This window comes from Rattus norvegicus, chromosome 19, assembly GCF_036323735.1.
Source record: "Rattus norvegicus strain BN/NHsdMcwi chromosome 19, GRCr8, whole genome shotgun sequence".
NCBI lineage: Eukaryota > Metazoa > Chordata > Mammalia > Rodentia > Muridae > Rattus > Rattus norvegicus.
In genome coordinates this window covers 23,626,994-23,642,163 of record NC_086037.1, presented here as the reverse complement: position 1 = coordinate 23,642,163, position 15,170 = coordinate 23,626,994, and the positions used below count along the sequence as shown (strand labels likewise).

Here is a 15,170-nt window from a genome sequence, read left to right as displayed (position 1 = left end):
TGCTCTGAGTTAAATTATTTTCAGACAACCATGACAGGCAGACATATTACAGCAAGAATATGAACTATCTGGCAGGCATGGAACAAAATGGCTACAGCTATGCTAGGGGGATTGGCTTCAACAGGGGCAACTACTGCGTTTTAGACCTTCCATTCCTTGTTGAATTAGCTGTACCACAGTCTATAAACCATTCTAATAAATTTTCTTTCTCTATATACAGTCATTCTAGGAGGGATGATTGGTTATGCATTGTTAAATGCAATACTGATCAGGAAACCCCATCACTTCCACAGCAATATGCAAGTGTAAGTAAGTTACTGAACAATTGAACAGAAATTAAAATTTACTGCATTTATTGCGTGTGTCAGAAGGCATAGGGAACACCTGGCTGCTTACATCTCTGGGTCTCTATAGAGTAGAGGGAGAACTGAGACCCACTGAGGAGGTCTCTTAAGCGAAGACCAAACTCCTTGCAGTGACACTGGATTCCAGGCTTGTTGTCCTGTTTAGGCCTCACTGTGGTCTATGTACACTCTATACATTCTCCGGATGCAGGTTCAGATGGACTGAACTCAGAAAGCTGGGGTTGGCAGAAAGATGCATGGTTAAATAGCCCACCAGGTTCACATTGTATCAGCTTGATTTAATCTAAGGACAAAGAAGTGGAGTTTCTCTCATGGCTTTCTTCTAACCCCTTGAAAGGATCACTGGGGTTTGACCTCAGTACTTCATACTTCTTGCTGGGTCAGCAACACTCAGGGAAGCTTGAGATTGCCATAGGCACAGTATTAGGCTAGATATACTGAGTAGATGATACTAAGATGTTCAGATGGTCATACCCATTTGCATGAGTTCTTAATGTACACCTAAGGAAAGAGAGATCAAGGTCTTCAGAATAGGAAGATCATTTCCAGTTCTTTTCTACAATTCCAGTCTGAAAGACTGGTAGGGAGAGAATGGTAGATAATCAAGAATTCATAGATGATGCTTTGAAGGAAGTGTGGGTTTCTGTGCTGGTTTAGACAGGGTCTCAAGTATCCCATGTTGCCCTCTTCCTACCTGGCCAGGTTCACTTTGAGCTCAGATAAACCTGCTTCTACTTTCCAGTAGACAGTCTTACAAGAGTGGCCTCCAGGGACTGTGAGAACAGCATTAGCCTTTGACAGTTGAGGTGTGTAACCCACAACTATAGTTTTAGCCACTTTGTTCCATGTCTACCAGCTATTTCAGATTGTTGCTGTCTATGGCTGACAATCACGGACACAGAAAAATAACCTGATAGAGAGCAAGGACATGGTGATCACATCCTTTCCTGTTCTGTATGTTCTGGATGAGGCTTGTTAAAATTCCAATATTGCAGAAAGCTGTATATAGGACCCATCACATTAAGCATCACTGTGCACTGTTCTATCTAAAATGGCCTAATCAGAACTGACCACCAGATCACACTTCCTTCAATCCTCATATGAGAAGCTTGAGCTTTTTGTTTTGACTTTTTTCTTTCTTTCTTATTTTTTGCTGTATAAGTTGTGAGGAAGACATTTGGGGCCATGGATCTGCCCCCAAAATCTGGGGTATGGATCTGATCAATCAGTGTTAGTGTGTGCACTCAATAAAGTATCCATTTTTTACTGTGACAGATGCTTTTGTGTTTGTGGGGAAGCCCATGACCCAGAGCACAAGTGCTGGGTCCTTGCTCTATCCCCGTAGTGATGTGTATAGCCTCGTCCTACACCTTTATCTGCACCCCCTATATCTCTTGACTATTTTATTTTTCTGATAGAAGCTCAGCTTCTGATAGAAGGCCTGTCAGCAGTGCTCCTTTGGCAACATTGGCGCAGAGATGAGAACCCAACAAGCAGCATGAGGTTCCCTTCATTGGTGGCTCCAATATTGCACTTTTGTCTGCCAACTGGTCTCCACACTGTTCCTAGGACCATAAAGACTTCAACTCTTTCAACTAAGGAATTTTCTGGCAATTGTCAATTGCTAAGCACATGACTTCATGAGTGTTCCCCTAACACACACCCATGTTGTAACCTACCATGCAGACTATTTCTTGATGTGATATAAAGCACCTGTACAGAATGAGACAGGAGAACTTTTGACTGCATATTCAAGCTGGTATGAAATCTCAGGAATTTTTAATGGCTAACATTGGTGAATGAGGACAATGTGAGTTAGGATGAGACATTTTGGGGAAAGATATGGAAGGAAACATTCATTTAGATGCATAGGGATTACTAAGGTTTTTTATACTCAAGCCTTGAGGAAAATTTGGCTTTGGAAGCAGGAGATGCTCAGTGGCTCTGCCCCAGGAAAGGCTCCTGGAAAGGGCACCTCTGCTTATGCTCAGTACAGGGAGAACATTAGCAGGAGGCAAAGTCTGCTCCCCATGACATCAGCTGTCCCTTCTATGACATTCTATTGTCTCCTAGAGAGTTCTGGCATCCTCTGTGATGTCACCAGTGTTGTAGTGACAACCAGTGCCCTAGTTTCTCTCAGTCAGAGTCTGGCGGTTACAAGCTAAGACATGTTTTCCCGTCTTCGCAAGCGTTTTGGGAGGGGGAATGTCGATTCTGGAGAGACTAAAGTGAAGGAGTCTAGCCTTTCGTCTCAAAGTAATGATGGACAAAGACAGCACTTCTGGGGAATGTTGAGTAAGTTCTGGGCAGTGTATTTTGAGCTTCCTGCCAGGGTGGCTGCAGGCTTAAGCTGACCTTTCTAGCAATGGGCCACAACAACTGGAGCATCTGAAAAGGAATTGAATTTCCATGAATATCACAATTCCTGAAAGTCAGGATTTCAGACCTTTAGTTTCCCCATCTCCACTGGGAGGATATGGTAAGGCCAATGCTATTATACTGTGAACTTCTGGTCTTTACTTTTACAGTGCATTTGTTATGTTACATTGTATAATAACACCATCAGGAGTCATGGAGGGTCCACCTTTTCTGAGTTTAGACAGGGCAGCAATGTATTTCACTATCATTGCTTCTTTAAATACAGTGGATATCTGACAGTAGGAACAGGGGGAGAATTGTGCTCCAGGCAATAACCTTATGTTCTTAGACCTCCTCTGATTTCTTCTAACTGGAAGGGTCATCGTTAGCTTTATATATTAGAGGTTGTGTGTTACAAACATGTTTCTAAAATACCAAAACTGTTTGGAACATGTGGACCAAGATTCAGCCTGTAACCTACTGGAACTTCTCGGGCATTTGGTATTTCAAATAGGGGAACTGATAAGTCTGTTGACCATGTCCTCCATGGAAATGTGTTTTTATCCAAAGTTGTTGGCCTAGACTATCAGGGTAGGACATCTGAGTGTCTCCAATCACTCAAGTCTTGTGGATGGTGAATTTATCATCTGAGTTCTGAAACCACAGGGGTGAGGAAACCAAGCTGTACCCTGTTCAGCTGATGATAATCCTGGAGTAGCCATCTCCGTGGTACATGTGAGCACGTGATGTCCGGCATAGGGAACACCTGGCTGCTTACATCTCTTGGTCTCTATAGAGTAGTGGGAGAACTGAGATCCACTGAGGAGGCCTCTTAAGCATAGACCAATCGCCTAGCAGTGACACTGGGTTCCAGGCTTGTTCTCCTGTTTAGGCCTCACTGTGGTCTATGTACACTCTATGCATTCTCCCCATGCAGGTTCACTTGTGTTCTTCTACCTACAGACGCTGGGAGAGAAACATCATCCCCTGGCACTGAACTAAGCGAGAATCAGGCCAAGACGGAAAAGGAGAGGCTGATTGAAGAGCTGCAGCTCATTACCGAGGAGAGAAATGACCTGAGAGATCGCCTGAGGTTTCTGACAAAGAGATCCATGAAGAACAGGTATGAATCGCTCCAAATGCTCTTGTTTCATTCCTGGGTCTGCAAGGTCACCTTCATCTTATCCTATTAAGGTTTTGGGTTCTAGAAAGCTGTGCCTCCCTAACCACCCTGTGCTAAACCTCACCTCCCATATAGAGGAGATTCAGAACCTTGACCCTTCCTGAGGAGCGAGATGGAAAATGGACTCATCTGCTTCCATTTATTGAAAAGCAGATCTTGTGGTCTGAATGAAGAATTCGGGGATAAAGTCAGGGAGAGTGAGTGTCTAGTGTGCATTTGCAAAGCCCTTGACAGATGGTGGCTTTGCAAGATTGTAATTGCAGTGAGTTTACGGTGAGTCTCTGTACTTGCTAGGCAGGAGACTGAGTGCTGGAAGATCCACGCAGCAGCCTGAGGGGCCTGGTACCAAACTGTTCATCTCAATGCTTGACTAGAAGGTCTCAGGCTCAGGCCTGTTTGTTATTGTCTGTGTGTCTTGCCCTCTGAGACAGCAATGGTGGATGCATTTCTCCTGGTTTTCACAGTACTCTCTGTTTCCATATTTCTCTTTCTCTTTCTCTGACTCTGTTTTTACATTTCTCTTTTTTTGTGGGTATTTTTCCGTCTGCGAGTCTGTATGTGCATACATCCAAATGCATATGGACAACTTTTATATGTTTATATTTCCCTCCACACTTGGAATCTAGGGGTCTATGTCTTGGCCTGAGTATTTACCTGTAACACTTTCATGGTGATGTGAATGCTTTGTTCTGGGAGCCCACTGTCAACAGCACAGTTCTTTGCCTATGTGGCCACGATTGTCTGTTTATTTGTATTCCTTGTGCAGATTATAATTTTGTGTTGATATAAGGTCTGTTATCAAAACAGGAGAAAAGAAATCACCGGTTTCTGGCTGTGTTGGGTGGGGGAGCATGGAGAGGTGTGGCCTAGGCTCTCGATAGCTTAACTGGCTTGACTGCAGATTTCCTCTTGATTGAACAAAGGGAGCCAGGGAACCCTCCATCTGGATGCTGAGATTCTGGTGTCCTGGACGCAGAAAAACACGTTTCTGAAGCTGAAGAAGATCCAATATGTAGAATTCAGAAGGTGTCCTTCCAGGACTGGTGTAGTACAGGACCCACCCTGAGTTCATATATTCCTAAATGCTGATGTTCATTGGATTCTATCATTTGGGGCCAGGCCACACTTCAGGCCAAATCCATATTATGAAGACCTGGAGAGAATGGAGGAGGCAGTCATGTCAATTCTGCACAACTTAGAGATGGAGAACACTGAAATCCATGAGAACAACCATAAGCTGCAGAAGGAGATTACCTTCTCTAGGTAAGTCCTGGTCAGAAAGGCTATCACCTGTGGAATGGCCATTTCTGACTTTCTTTGTTCTGGATTGGACGGTCTTCAGCTCTGGTTCTATCTCTTGTGCTGTTTACACATCAGTGTGCCAGGGTCATTAGGACTCAGTTTTCAGTTCCATAAAAGACTGTTACTCATCCCAGGATTGTCTAGGCATCTTCAGAAGGCTCTAGATAGAACAGCACTGATTGAAGTCAGCAGAAGGTTATTAGGCTGACCTGGACCTATGGTGTCATACCAGGTTTTACAAAACTCAGTGTGTGGACCACATGGTTAGCATGACCTTCTCTTGGTTCTACTGACCTCCTTTGAGGGTGTTGGCCCACTACTAATTGATGTTGCCCCCATGCATTGGGCTTTCATGGATAGTTGTAGATCCATGTTCTTTTTGAGAGATGTGGACACTAATTGGTGCTCGGGCCAAACAAATAATTTATTCTTCCCGGAATTTACTCTTTGTGGTTTGTGCAGCAGCCTTATATGTATCGAAATGAATTCTATTAAGTCTTCATGGGTATCTGGGTCCTGGTGGAGTTAGTGGCACTCGGGAGTGGGAATGGGAGAAAGGGGCAGCATGGTCTTACTATGCAGACTGTATTTCCAGAAACCTGCTCAGCCAGCTCCTGATGGAGAACACATGTAGGAAGAAGTTGTTCCCACTGAAGCAGGAGAGCAAGGAGGTACATCTTGATTGTGCACTGAACCAGAAATATTTGGTTGACTTCAACAAGAAAGATAAAGACCAGCAACGTCCAGACCCAGCATCATCTGGTAGGGTTGAGCAGCTGTGTTAGCTTAAAAATATCTGCTAAAGTTTGCCAATTTGATACATCTTTGCTCTCTCCTACCACCTTTCTAATTTACACTCACAACCAGCCAACCACCTCATGTAATGGAATTGTTCATTGCTCTGCCTATGCACAAGTATTCTGGGAAGCCAACCACTTTTCAGAAACTGAATTATTTTGCAAGTATATTTGTCTGCTCTTTTTGAAGCTGCAGTCTAGAAATGGTGACAGATTAATAACATACCTCATTATTGCATATCCACGTGATAGATTGGATGCTCTGTAGAGTTTTGAACAAGTTCTTGGTTCTTTGACAAATGACACTCTGTGGTCATGTGACTTCTTGTGTAGGAAGCACCTTTGCGGGATAAGAACAAAGTGCAAATGTCAAATTAGAACTTGTCATTGGTTTTAACCTTGGTGACATATGGACATCTACTTTCTTCCTGCAACCCAATGAGGTTCCTTCCATTGCCCTGTTCTTGGTTTGCACTGGTATAAGTCTGGGTCCCATATTGGCAGCCCACATTACTTTGAGGCTCTCTGGAGATTTTGCCCTTCCCAAAGAGTTAGCAACAATGATATCAGTTAAAAGGTCCATGTTGACTGTCCAATAGAACTGAGATGGTAGAAGGCAGCCTTCCGACAGCTGCCTTGCATTTCACCACCAAATCAGTGTCTGAAAAACTGCCTTCCTCTCCCAGGTCTCAGAAAGTGCAAGAGAGCTGGAATTGGACACACACCAGTAAGAGAGCTTCCTGAAGAATAAGTTGCTTTCTCAGGAGTCCCTGATGACAAACATCCTGAATGGTAACCAATTTTTTGGATGAGTATTCTTCCTCAGAGTTAATTTGTCATTGCTTAGAGACCCTAAATTTATATAACACTAAGCCAGACTGACTGATTGAGGTCTTACTTTCTTCTCAGAAAACAGCACTTGAGAGACAACTTGGGGGACCTCCTTTCATTATGTGTGCAAGAGGAGAAACAGCAATACATCTGTGCTTCCAAATGTTCGTTAAGAATGTGATGTTTAGAAATATTTTTGTTATGATTTTAATTGAAATTTTCTTTTTGTTGTTTCATATTTATATGTTCTTATTACTGTTTTTATCTTTTCAAATATTTTTAAATATTTTAATTTATTTGTTTTAATCCTGTTTTGTTGTAAAAATGAATTCCTTATGAATAAAAATTGAATTCTATCTCTTGACTCTTAAGACCATTATTCTAACTCAAGGGTTCTGTCCCCTCCTGTGGACTTAGAACGGACAGCTACAGATGGATCTCTGCATGTTCCATGGATCCTGGGCTAATAAGTGAATTCAAAGTCACCAAGGGGTACCCAGTGTGACAGTGTCTTTTGTGTGGATAATGTGGCTGTTTCTCCGACACACACTTTATGAAGTAATCACTGACATGCTTTACCCAATTGTTAGAGTCCATGTGGTTCTTCTGAGAGAGCAGCAGATGCTCTACCCTGTGAGTCATCACCACAGCTCCTGCAGGTGTTTTGTCCTTCCACATCATGTACTGTATTAGGTGGACAGGATCACCTCCAATTAAATAGAGAGATCTCAGGAGATGAGTATTCACAGGAAATTTACTGAGCTGTGCATGCTCAATGTGTTAGCTTGCCAGCCATCCCTACAGGGCTCTGGTGTTCCCACTCCTCATTGTGGGTCAGGATCATCCTCCAGTACCACTTAGTGTCCATATTAGAGCAGATCTTTCACGTATTATCAATGATAACCATATGTATTCTGCACATCTGACAAAATACAGAATAGAAACTAGCTTCCTGTTGGCCAGATTGGCATAATGAGTTTTTTGATTGTTAGCATGAAAATTATTTTAATCTAAGCAGTTTAGGGAAGAACCTCAAGGACACCCATAGTGAATGCAGCCTGCAGCTGTGAACAAGGTTTCTGTTGGAGAGCAGGCCAGTGCAGGCCCAGAACCTAGGTGGGACAGTTCAAGCTACCCTTTTTCCATGGCCAATCTGGGATCATATTGAGAATGTATTTTTTCCAGGTGACTGATTTCCAATTTATGGAATTGATCTAACTTGCTGAGAGTGGAGGTGACTCAGAGAGTTAATGTACAGAAGGAATAATCCAGAATGTCCACAAAAGCTTGCTGTCACCGCAGGGCTTTTAAAAGCTCAGCAGCTAGAGAAGCAATGTAGTATTTGGTTATTCTCATGCTTGGGTCTAGTCCTTCATTATAAGCTGACCATGACACAAAAAGAGCCATCTGTGTCACAATAGAAGCTAGTTGTAACTAGATTCACCCCACACTATTACATCACTACCGTATTTGAGGTTCTCAGTTACTATCTAAGAACCTGGAAGAGGCCTGGGTCTTGCTACACAAAGTCATAATTTATGTCTTCATGACACTGTGTGCTTTGTTCTGTTGATGCTACCATTGGCATACAACACCTTGGATACTTTGTGCTGACATCTGTGACATGAGACAATAGTTCATGCCATCCTAACCTGCATAAACTGTCCTTAGAGTAGGGTGTAGTCAGAGGGGCCTTTTTTTTCTCTCTGAATTTTCAAAATATTTCCAGTCTTCAGACAAGTCTTCAGCCATTGTCCAGTGCCTGTCTTGAGATGTCCACATTGTCTCCTGGGAGTATTCATCCAGCCTGCTCTGTAATTTTGTAGAAGATTAATAGGGTTCCAGCCCTAGGATTTAATTCAGTGTGATTGTACTTTCCAAACATGCTCAAAGCCCTACATTCCACCATAGCCTGTGTGCTTTAGAGAAAGAAAATAAAGAAACACATTGCACTTGCAATTTCTCCTCCAACAAAAGGAGAGCCTGCATAGGGCCTTTAAGTAACTCTAAGTCCCAGCTTCTGCATAACTCCCTCCATCGACTCCATTATTGGTGTATTTTCATTACTGCTCACTTTATTTTTGGTGTGCAAAGATTGTGTACCATGTCAGTAAAGTGTGTGTGTGTGTGTGTGTGAGAGAGAGAGAGAGAGAGAGAGAGAGAGAGAGAGAGAGTTTGTGTTTGTTTGTGTTTCTGTGCAGGTGTTTGTGTATGTTCATCCATGAACTCACTATCAATTTTCATAAAATGACTTAGAAGACTGTAATGAAAACTGTCGAGGTGCATGCAGACGTGTGTTACTAGTGTCCCACGGCACCTGGCAGGTAACACTGAAATGGTGGTCTACTATAATACAGCCTAAAAACAGGCTGTGGATGGTTTACACAGAGATTGTGACGTCATCACCACTAGAGAGAGCAGCAAAAGCTTCATTTATCACATGCTGCTGTTACCAAGATGAGGCAAAGCCTTATCCTACAGAGAGTCTGGTATGATTTGATGGCAGGAAATAAACTTAGTACTAAAATCATTCAATTACAAACGAAGAGGATAATACAAAGAGTCATAGGAAGCAAGAGCTGTTTTTTGAGGAGATCCATAAGAGAAACAACCCCTTTCTGAAACTAAGTACACACCACAGTGTCAATACCTAAATTATCAAATCAGAAATGAAAAGGGGGATGAAGCAATAGACATGTGAGTGAATTCAACAATCATTAGGGCTTCTTCAGAGTCCTTTACTACAGAAAAGTGAAAAATCTATTTGATATTGGTAATTTTTCTACACAGATAACAAATACCAAGTTAAATCCAAATGTGGGATTTAACTCATGAGATTATTCTCATAAGAAAATAGATAGTATTTAAACGATGCCACTACAAAAATTAAAAAATATATATGAGGGCCACTAGGCTTTAATGCAGCCTTTCTACCAGACGTTTAATGACGACCTAATAACAATAGTGCTTCAATTATTCCTCTGATTTGAAAGAGAAGGAACATTGCCAAACCCCTTCTCTGAGTTTCTCTTTTTACCTAGAATTCCTGAGTCTGTTGCTTCTTCCATTGTCACCCCATCAATAGAGCTGCAGGGCGAGTCTGTCCCGCCCCAGAGGGTATTTGCCAGCTGACAGGGCTGGGTTTTGCTCTGCTTGCCCCTGCTCCTGCCCCCGCCCCTGCTCTTGCCCCTGCCCACGCCCCTGCCTCACACCCGCACTCGACAACGCCTCCGACCCATCCCCCCTCCCAGTCCCACCACCGCCCTCAACTCAGACCTGTCCCAACCCCCGCCCCCAGCCTGTCCTCGCCCCTACCCTGCCCCTGCCCCGACCCCCCCACACCCGTCCTCTCCTTTGCCACCCCCCCCCCGCCTGTGCCCTCACCGCTGCTACTTGCGTTGCTACCATTCCGTCTTCGACTCCCCTGTCGACCCCACCGCCACTGCTGCTACCTTCTCCCACTTCTTCAGCCCAAGACTTTTGAGATCCCGGCTTGCAGCACTCTGCACTAGGAGGCTAATGGAGGTGAGGAGAGCCTAAGGGACAGACCCCAGGCCTGGCCCCAGAGACTTGTGTCTCCCCCCTCCCCCGAAGTGCTTTCCTGAAGTTCTCCATTCTGGGTTCAGTTTGTGGGGACCCCAGCAGGTGCCAGGCTTTGCTGATCCTCAGGTGTGAGTCTGGGACAGTGGTGGGACTTATGGTTGAGGGAAGTCTTTCAGGCAAATGCAGGCTTTTCTCAAACTCTTGGACCATCTGGTGCCCTCCCTGGGGTCACAGGACCTGTGGAAGTGGGGAAGCCACTTTTCACTGTCCTGTGTGACTTTTCCTGCAGAGTGAGCTCTCCTGCAGGAGGTCCTCTCACATGCTTCTTTAAAAGCACCTGTTCCTCAGATCCAGATCAGTTGTGAAAACAGGCTTCTTCATGTCAGTGTGCCAGCTCGGCCTCCCAGCTCAGAGCTGCCACACCTAAGGATCCTCCAGCCCCAGTACTGGTTGGGTCTCATGGAGGAGTTACAGCAAAGTGCCCCTTCTGAGAAGTGACTCAGAACAGAAGGTTCCTACAACCCAATGAGGTCTCTTCCAGTTGCCCTGTTCTTGGTTTGCACTGGTGTAATTCTGAGTCCCAGATTGGCAGCCCACATTGCTGGGAGGGTTGCTGGAGATTTTGCCCTGCCCACAGAACAGAAGGTTCAGAAGAAAGGCCAGTTTGGCATAATGAATTCTTTTGATAGATGGCAACAAAATTATCTTAATCTAAGCAGTTTAGGGAGGAACCTCAAGAGCATCCATAGTGAATGCAGCCTGCAGCTGTGAACACACGTTTCTTTTGGAGAGCAGGCCTGTGCAAGCCCAGGACCTAGGTGGGACAGTTCAAGCTGCCCTTTTTCCATGGCCAATCTGTGTTTGTATTGAGAAAGTATTTTTTTTTCCAGTTGACTGATTTCCAACTTATGGAATGGAACTGACTTACTCAGAGTGGGGTTGACTTAGAGAGTTAAAGTACAGAAGGAATAATCCAGATGTCCACAAAAGCTTGCTGTCACCCCAGGGCTTTTAAAAGCTCAGCAGCTAGAGAAGCAATGTAGTATTTGGTTATTCTCATGCTTAGGTCTAGTCATTCATTATAAGCTGACCATGACACAAAAAGAGTCATCTGTGTCACAATAGAAACTAGTTGTAACTAGACTTATACCACATTATCACATTATTACTATATTTGAGGTTCTCAGGTATGATCTTAGAAACTAGAAGAGGCCTGGTTCTTGCTACATATAGTCATATTCTATATCTTCACAACACTGTGTGATTTGTTCTGTTAATGCTACCATTGGCATACAATACCTAGGATATTTTGTGCTCACATCTGTGACATGAGACAATAGTTCATGTCATCCCTTACCTGAATGAACTGTCCTTAGTGTACAGTGTAGTCGGAGGGGCCTTCTTTTCCTCTGAGATAGCAAAACATTTCCAGTCTTCATACAAGTCTGTCAGCCATTGTCCAGTGCCTGTCTTGAGATGTCCACATTGTCAGCTGAGAGTCTTCATCCAGCCTGCCCTGTAATTCTGTAGAACATTAATAGGGTTCCAGCCCTAGGAATTAATTCAGTGTTCTAGTACTTTCCAAATATGCTCAAAACCTAGTTTCCACCCTAGCTCTGTGTGCTATACAGAAAGAAAATAAAGAACCCCATTGCACTTGAAGTTTAGCCTCCAACAGAAGGAGAGCCGGCACAGGGCCTTTTAATAACTCTAAGCCCCAGCTTCCCCACAACCCTGTCCATCGATTCCTTTATTGGTGTGTTTTCATTAATACTCACTTTCTTTGTGTGGAAAGAATGTGCACCATGTCAGTAAAGTGTGTGTGTGCGTTTGTGTTTGTGCATGTTCATCCATGAACTCACTATAAATTTTCATAAAATCACTCAGAAGTCCCTAGTGAAAACTGTCAAGGTGCAGGCAGACTCATGTTACTACTGTCTCATGGCACCTTGCAGGGAGCACTGAATTCGTGGGCTACTTTAATACAGTCTAAAACGAGGCTGTGCATAGTTTTCAGTGAAATTGTGATGTCATCCCCACTACAGAGAGCAGCAAAAGCTTCACGTATCACATGCTGCTGTTACCAAGGTGAGGCAAAGCCTCATCCCATAGAGAGTCTGGTAGGATTTGGTGGCAGGAAATAAACTCAGAACTAAAATCAATCAATTACAAACAAAGAGAATGATACAAAGAGCCAAGCAAAGCAAGAGCTGGCTTTCTTTCTTTCTTTGTTTCTTTTTTTTTTTTTTTTTTTGAGAAGATCCACAAGACAGACAAACCACAGAGCCTATATCTAAAGTACCAAATCAGAAATGAAAAGGGGGATATAACAAAGGACACTGAGTGAATTCAACAATCATTAGGGCTTACTTCAGAGGCCTTTACTACAGAAAAGTGAAAAATCTATTTGATACTGGTGATTTTTCTAACAGATAACAAATACCAAGTTAAATACAGATCTGGGAAGGTAATGAATAATTCCCATAAGGAAATAGATACAGTCATTAAAGGCTGCCACTCCAAAAATTAAAAATAATAATAATCAGGGCCACATGGCTTTAATGCATCCTTTCTACCAGACTTTTAATGAAGACCCAATAACAATAGTGCTTCAATTATTCCACTGAATTGAAAGAGAAGGAACATTGCCAAACTCCTTCCCTGAGTTTCTCCTTTTACCTAGAATTCCTGAGTCTGTTGCTTCTTCCATTGTCACCCCATCAATAGAACCATTTAAAATGGGATGTAATCGATGTCTGGAGCCTCATTCTTTCCCTTGACCTCCATGCGGTGTCCAGAAGGCATGCCTGTTCTCATGGACATGGATTCATCTCTTTTTGCTGCAGCAAGAAGAAAGCCAGCAGAGGAGGCAGGAGCTTACAAAGAATCAGTAGGATTCCTAGAAAAGAAGCATCCAGATCTCCATTCTCAGAAAACCCCTGGCTTGCATCATGGGACTGGGTCCTCAGACACCAGCAGCCTTAGATGAGACCAAGGAAAGCTGTGCAGAGTCCTGGGTCCCCAGGTTCTTGACCTCCTGAGTGACAGCTGTAGACACGTCCTCCAGGGAATCCTTACAGCTGGTGACATCTGGACAAGGTGAACCAGATGCCAAAATGAGACATGGGAGAGAAATCCTAGACTGTTTGGAAGGAATCAGTCTCTGCTTTTGCTTCTGTCTCTGTGTGCCCTGCTGCTATGATGTTCATGGGGAGCTCTCATGCCAGTGGGTCTCCTCCTAATGTGTTTGTTGTTGCAGATGTCCTGGATGTTCTGGACCCCATCAGAACTCAGCCCGTGCTCAGTCACGTGGAGGTCAGCACCTTCCTGTCCATCAGGTCATGAGACCTGAGACAGTTGAGGTAACGGCAGTTGGCCTGGGTGAAGTGCTCACAGACTTGGACTCTCTTGCATGGCTGTGGCTTCAAGCAGATCTGTTTGTGGCTGTCTCCTTTGTAGTAACTTTTGCAGGAGAAAAGCATTCCCCTGTACCAGGAAGAAGGCCGGCTCCTCTTGGTGAAGCCCAGAAAGCTCATGATTCTTCAGGACCTGGAAGCTCTGTTCCTAAAACTTGGTGTGGATATTTGCAGAGGTTTCTCTGGGATTTTGCATAATGACTCTGTCCCAGAAGTTTGAGCTTGCAGAGGCTTGGGCAATCTGTAGCATGGTCCCTGGATGCACTTGAGATTGAAGTCACAGGCTTCAGTAGTAGCCGCCACCTACAGCGTGATCCCTGCCTGATCTCCAGTCTCCAATAGGAATAAGCAGTCTTGCCCAGCAGCTCATAGAGCTCTGCCTCTGGAGCCTGATCCTACTCTGCAGTTCCTTTAAGGTCATGCAGCCCCTGTGGGTCCACAGGATCTTGGTGATGAAACAGTCTGCCCCAGGATCCCCCATGGTGCACTATGGCTGCAGCTGCTCAGGCTTGTGAGCTGGACTCTGCTTCGTGGAGAAAGGAAACTGGAAAAGGGGATAACACATGAAATGGAAATGAAGAAAATAACCAGTAAAAATTAAAAGAATTAAAGTCATCATCTCAGGAGAATGAGTGGGAAGCCAGGTCCTTAAGCAGGCAGGTTCTCCACAACAATGCATGCTGGGTTCAAGACTGGACATGAGGTGCCCTGAGCTTGGGACTGCCAGGCTCCTACTGGGAAGAGAGCTTTCTTCTTCATTTCCGTAAGTCTCTCTAGTTTTCTTTTAAGGCTTTCATCTCATCATTGACTTTCCCAATGACCTTTTATGACAAGCCATTATGGTTAACAAGAATTAAGTAAGGGCTCCTTGAGCTGGTGGTAGTTGGAGGTCTGGGGGAAGCCCTAGACAGAGAGATCTTGCCTGCCAGGGGTGGGATGTGCATGGTGGGAGGGACTATTGGAGTGTCATTGGCCTCAGTATGCACAGGCTTGGGGCTGGTGCCTGGCTGCCTGGCTGCCTGGTGTGCCTCTGTGGCTACTTGGCCTGGGTCCCACCGCAGATGCCCATGGTGGTTGCTGGCCAGTTGTGCTTGCTCTCCCTGTCCTCGGGGCTTCTGGCGGGGCTGACCAAAGCCTTGAACATGGACAAAATGGGCCGGAAATCGGAGGATCATGGGAGCATCTTCAACTTCCCCCTCCCCAAGCACTGGCAGTTGCAGCTGGAGGACAAGCCACTGTGAGTTTCCCCACATCCAGGCAGGTGTTCTGCACCACCAGAAGAGCAAGGGCAAGCACTGCTGCCACCAGTCCCACATGCGCAAGGCCTATTTGCTGACTGGCAGGGCTTCACTTTGCTCTGCCTGGCTCTGCTTTG

At 44.5% G+C, this 15,170-nt stretch overlaps 2 protein-coding genes and 1 pseudogene across 2 annotated transcripts in view; 2 read left to right on the top strand and 1 right to left on the bottom strand.

Moving 5' to 3' along the window:
• LOC134483260 (disks large homolog 5-like) overlaps positions 1–15,170 on the top strand; it is a 664,485-nt gene that overhangs the window by 577,567 nt on the left and 71,748 nt on the right. The window lies entirely within an intron of this gene.
• Positions 2,131–7,192, top strand: LOC134483262 (uncharacterized). Its single transcript, XM_063278551.1, has 6 exons — positions 2,131–2,660; positions 3,687–3,846; positions 5,026–5,169; positions 5,804–5,970; positions 6,692–6,797; positions 6,915–7,192. Exons 1-5 carry the CDS (start codon positions 2,534–2,536, stop codon positions 6,754–6,756), a joined length of 663 nt encoding a protein of 220 aa, XP_063134621.1. The 5' UTR covers positions 2,131–2,533; the 3' UTR covers positions 6,757–6,797; positions 6,915–7,192.
• On the bottom strand, positions 12,889–14,667 carry LOC134483450 (zinc finger CCCH-type antiviral protein 1-like; annotated as a pseudogene).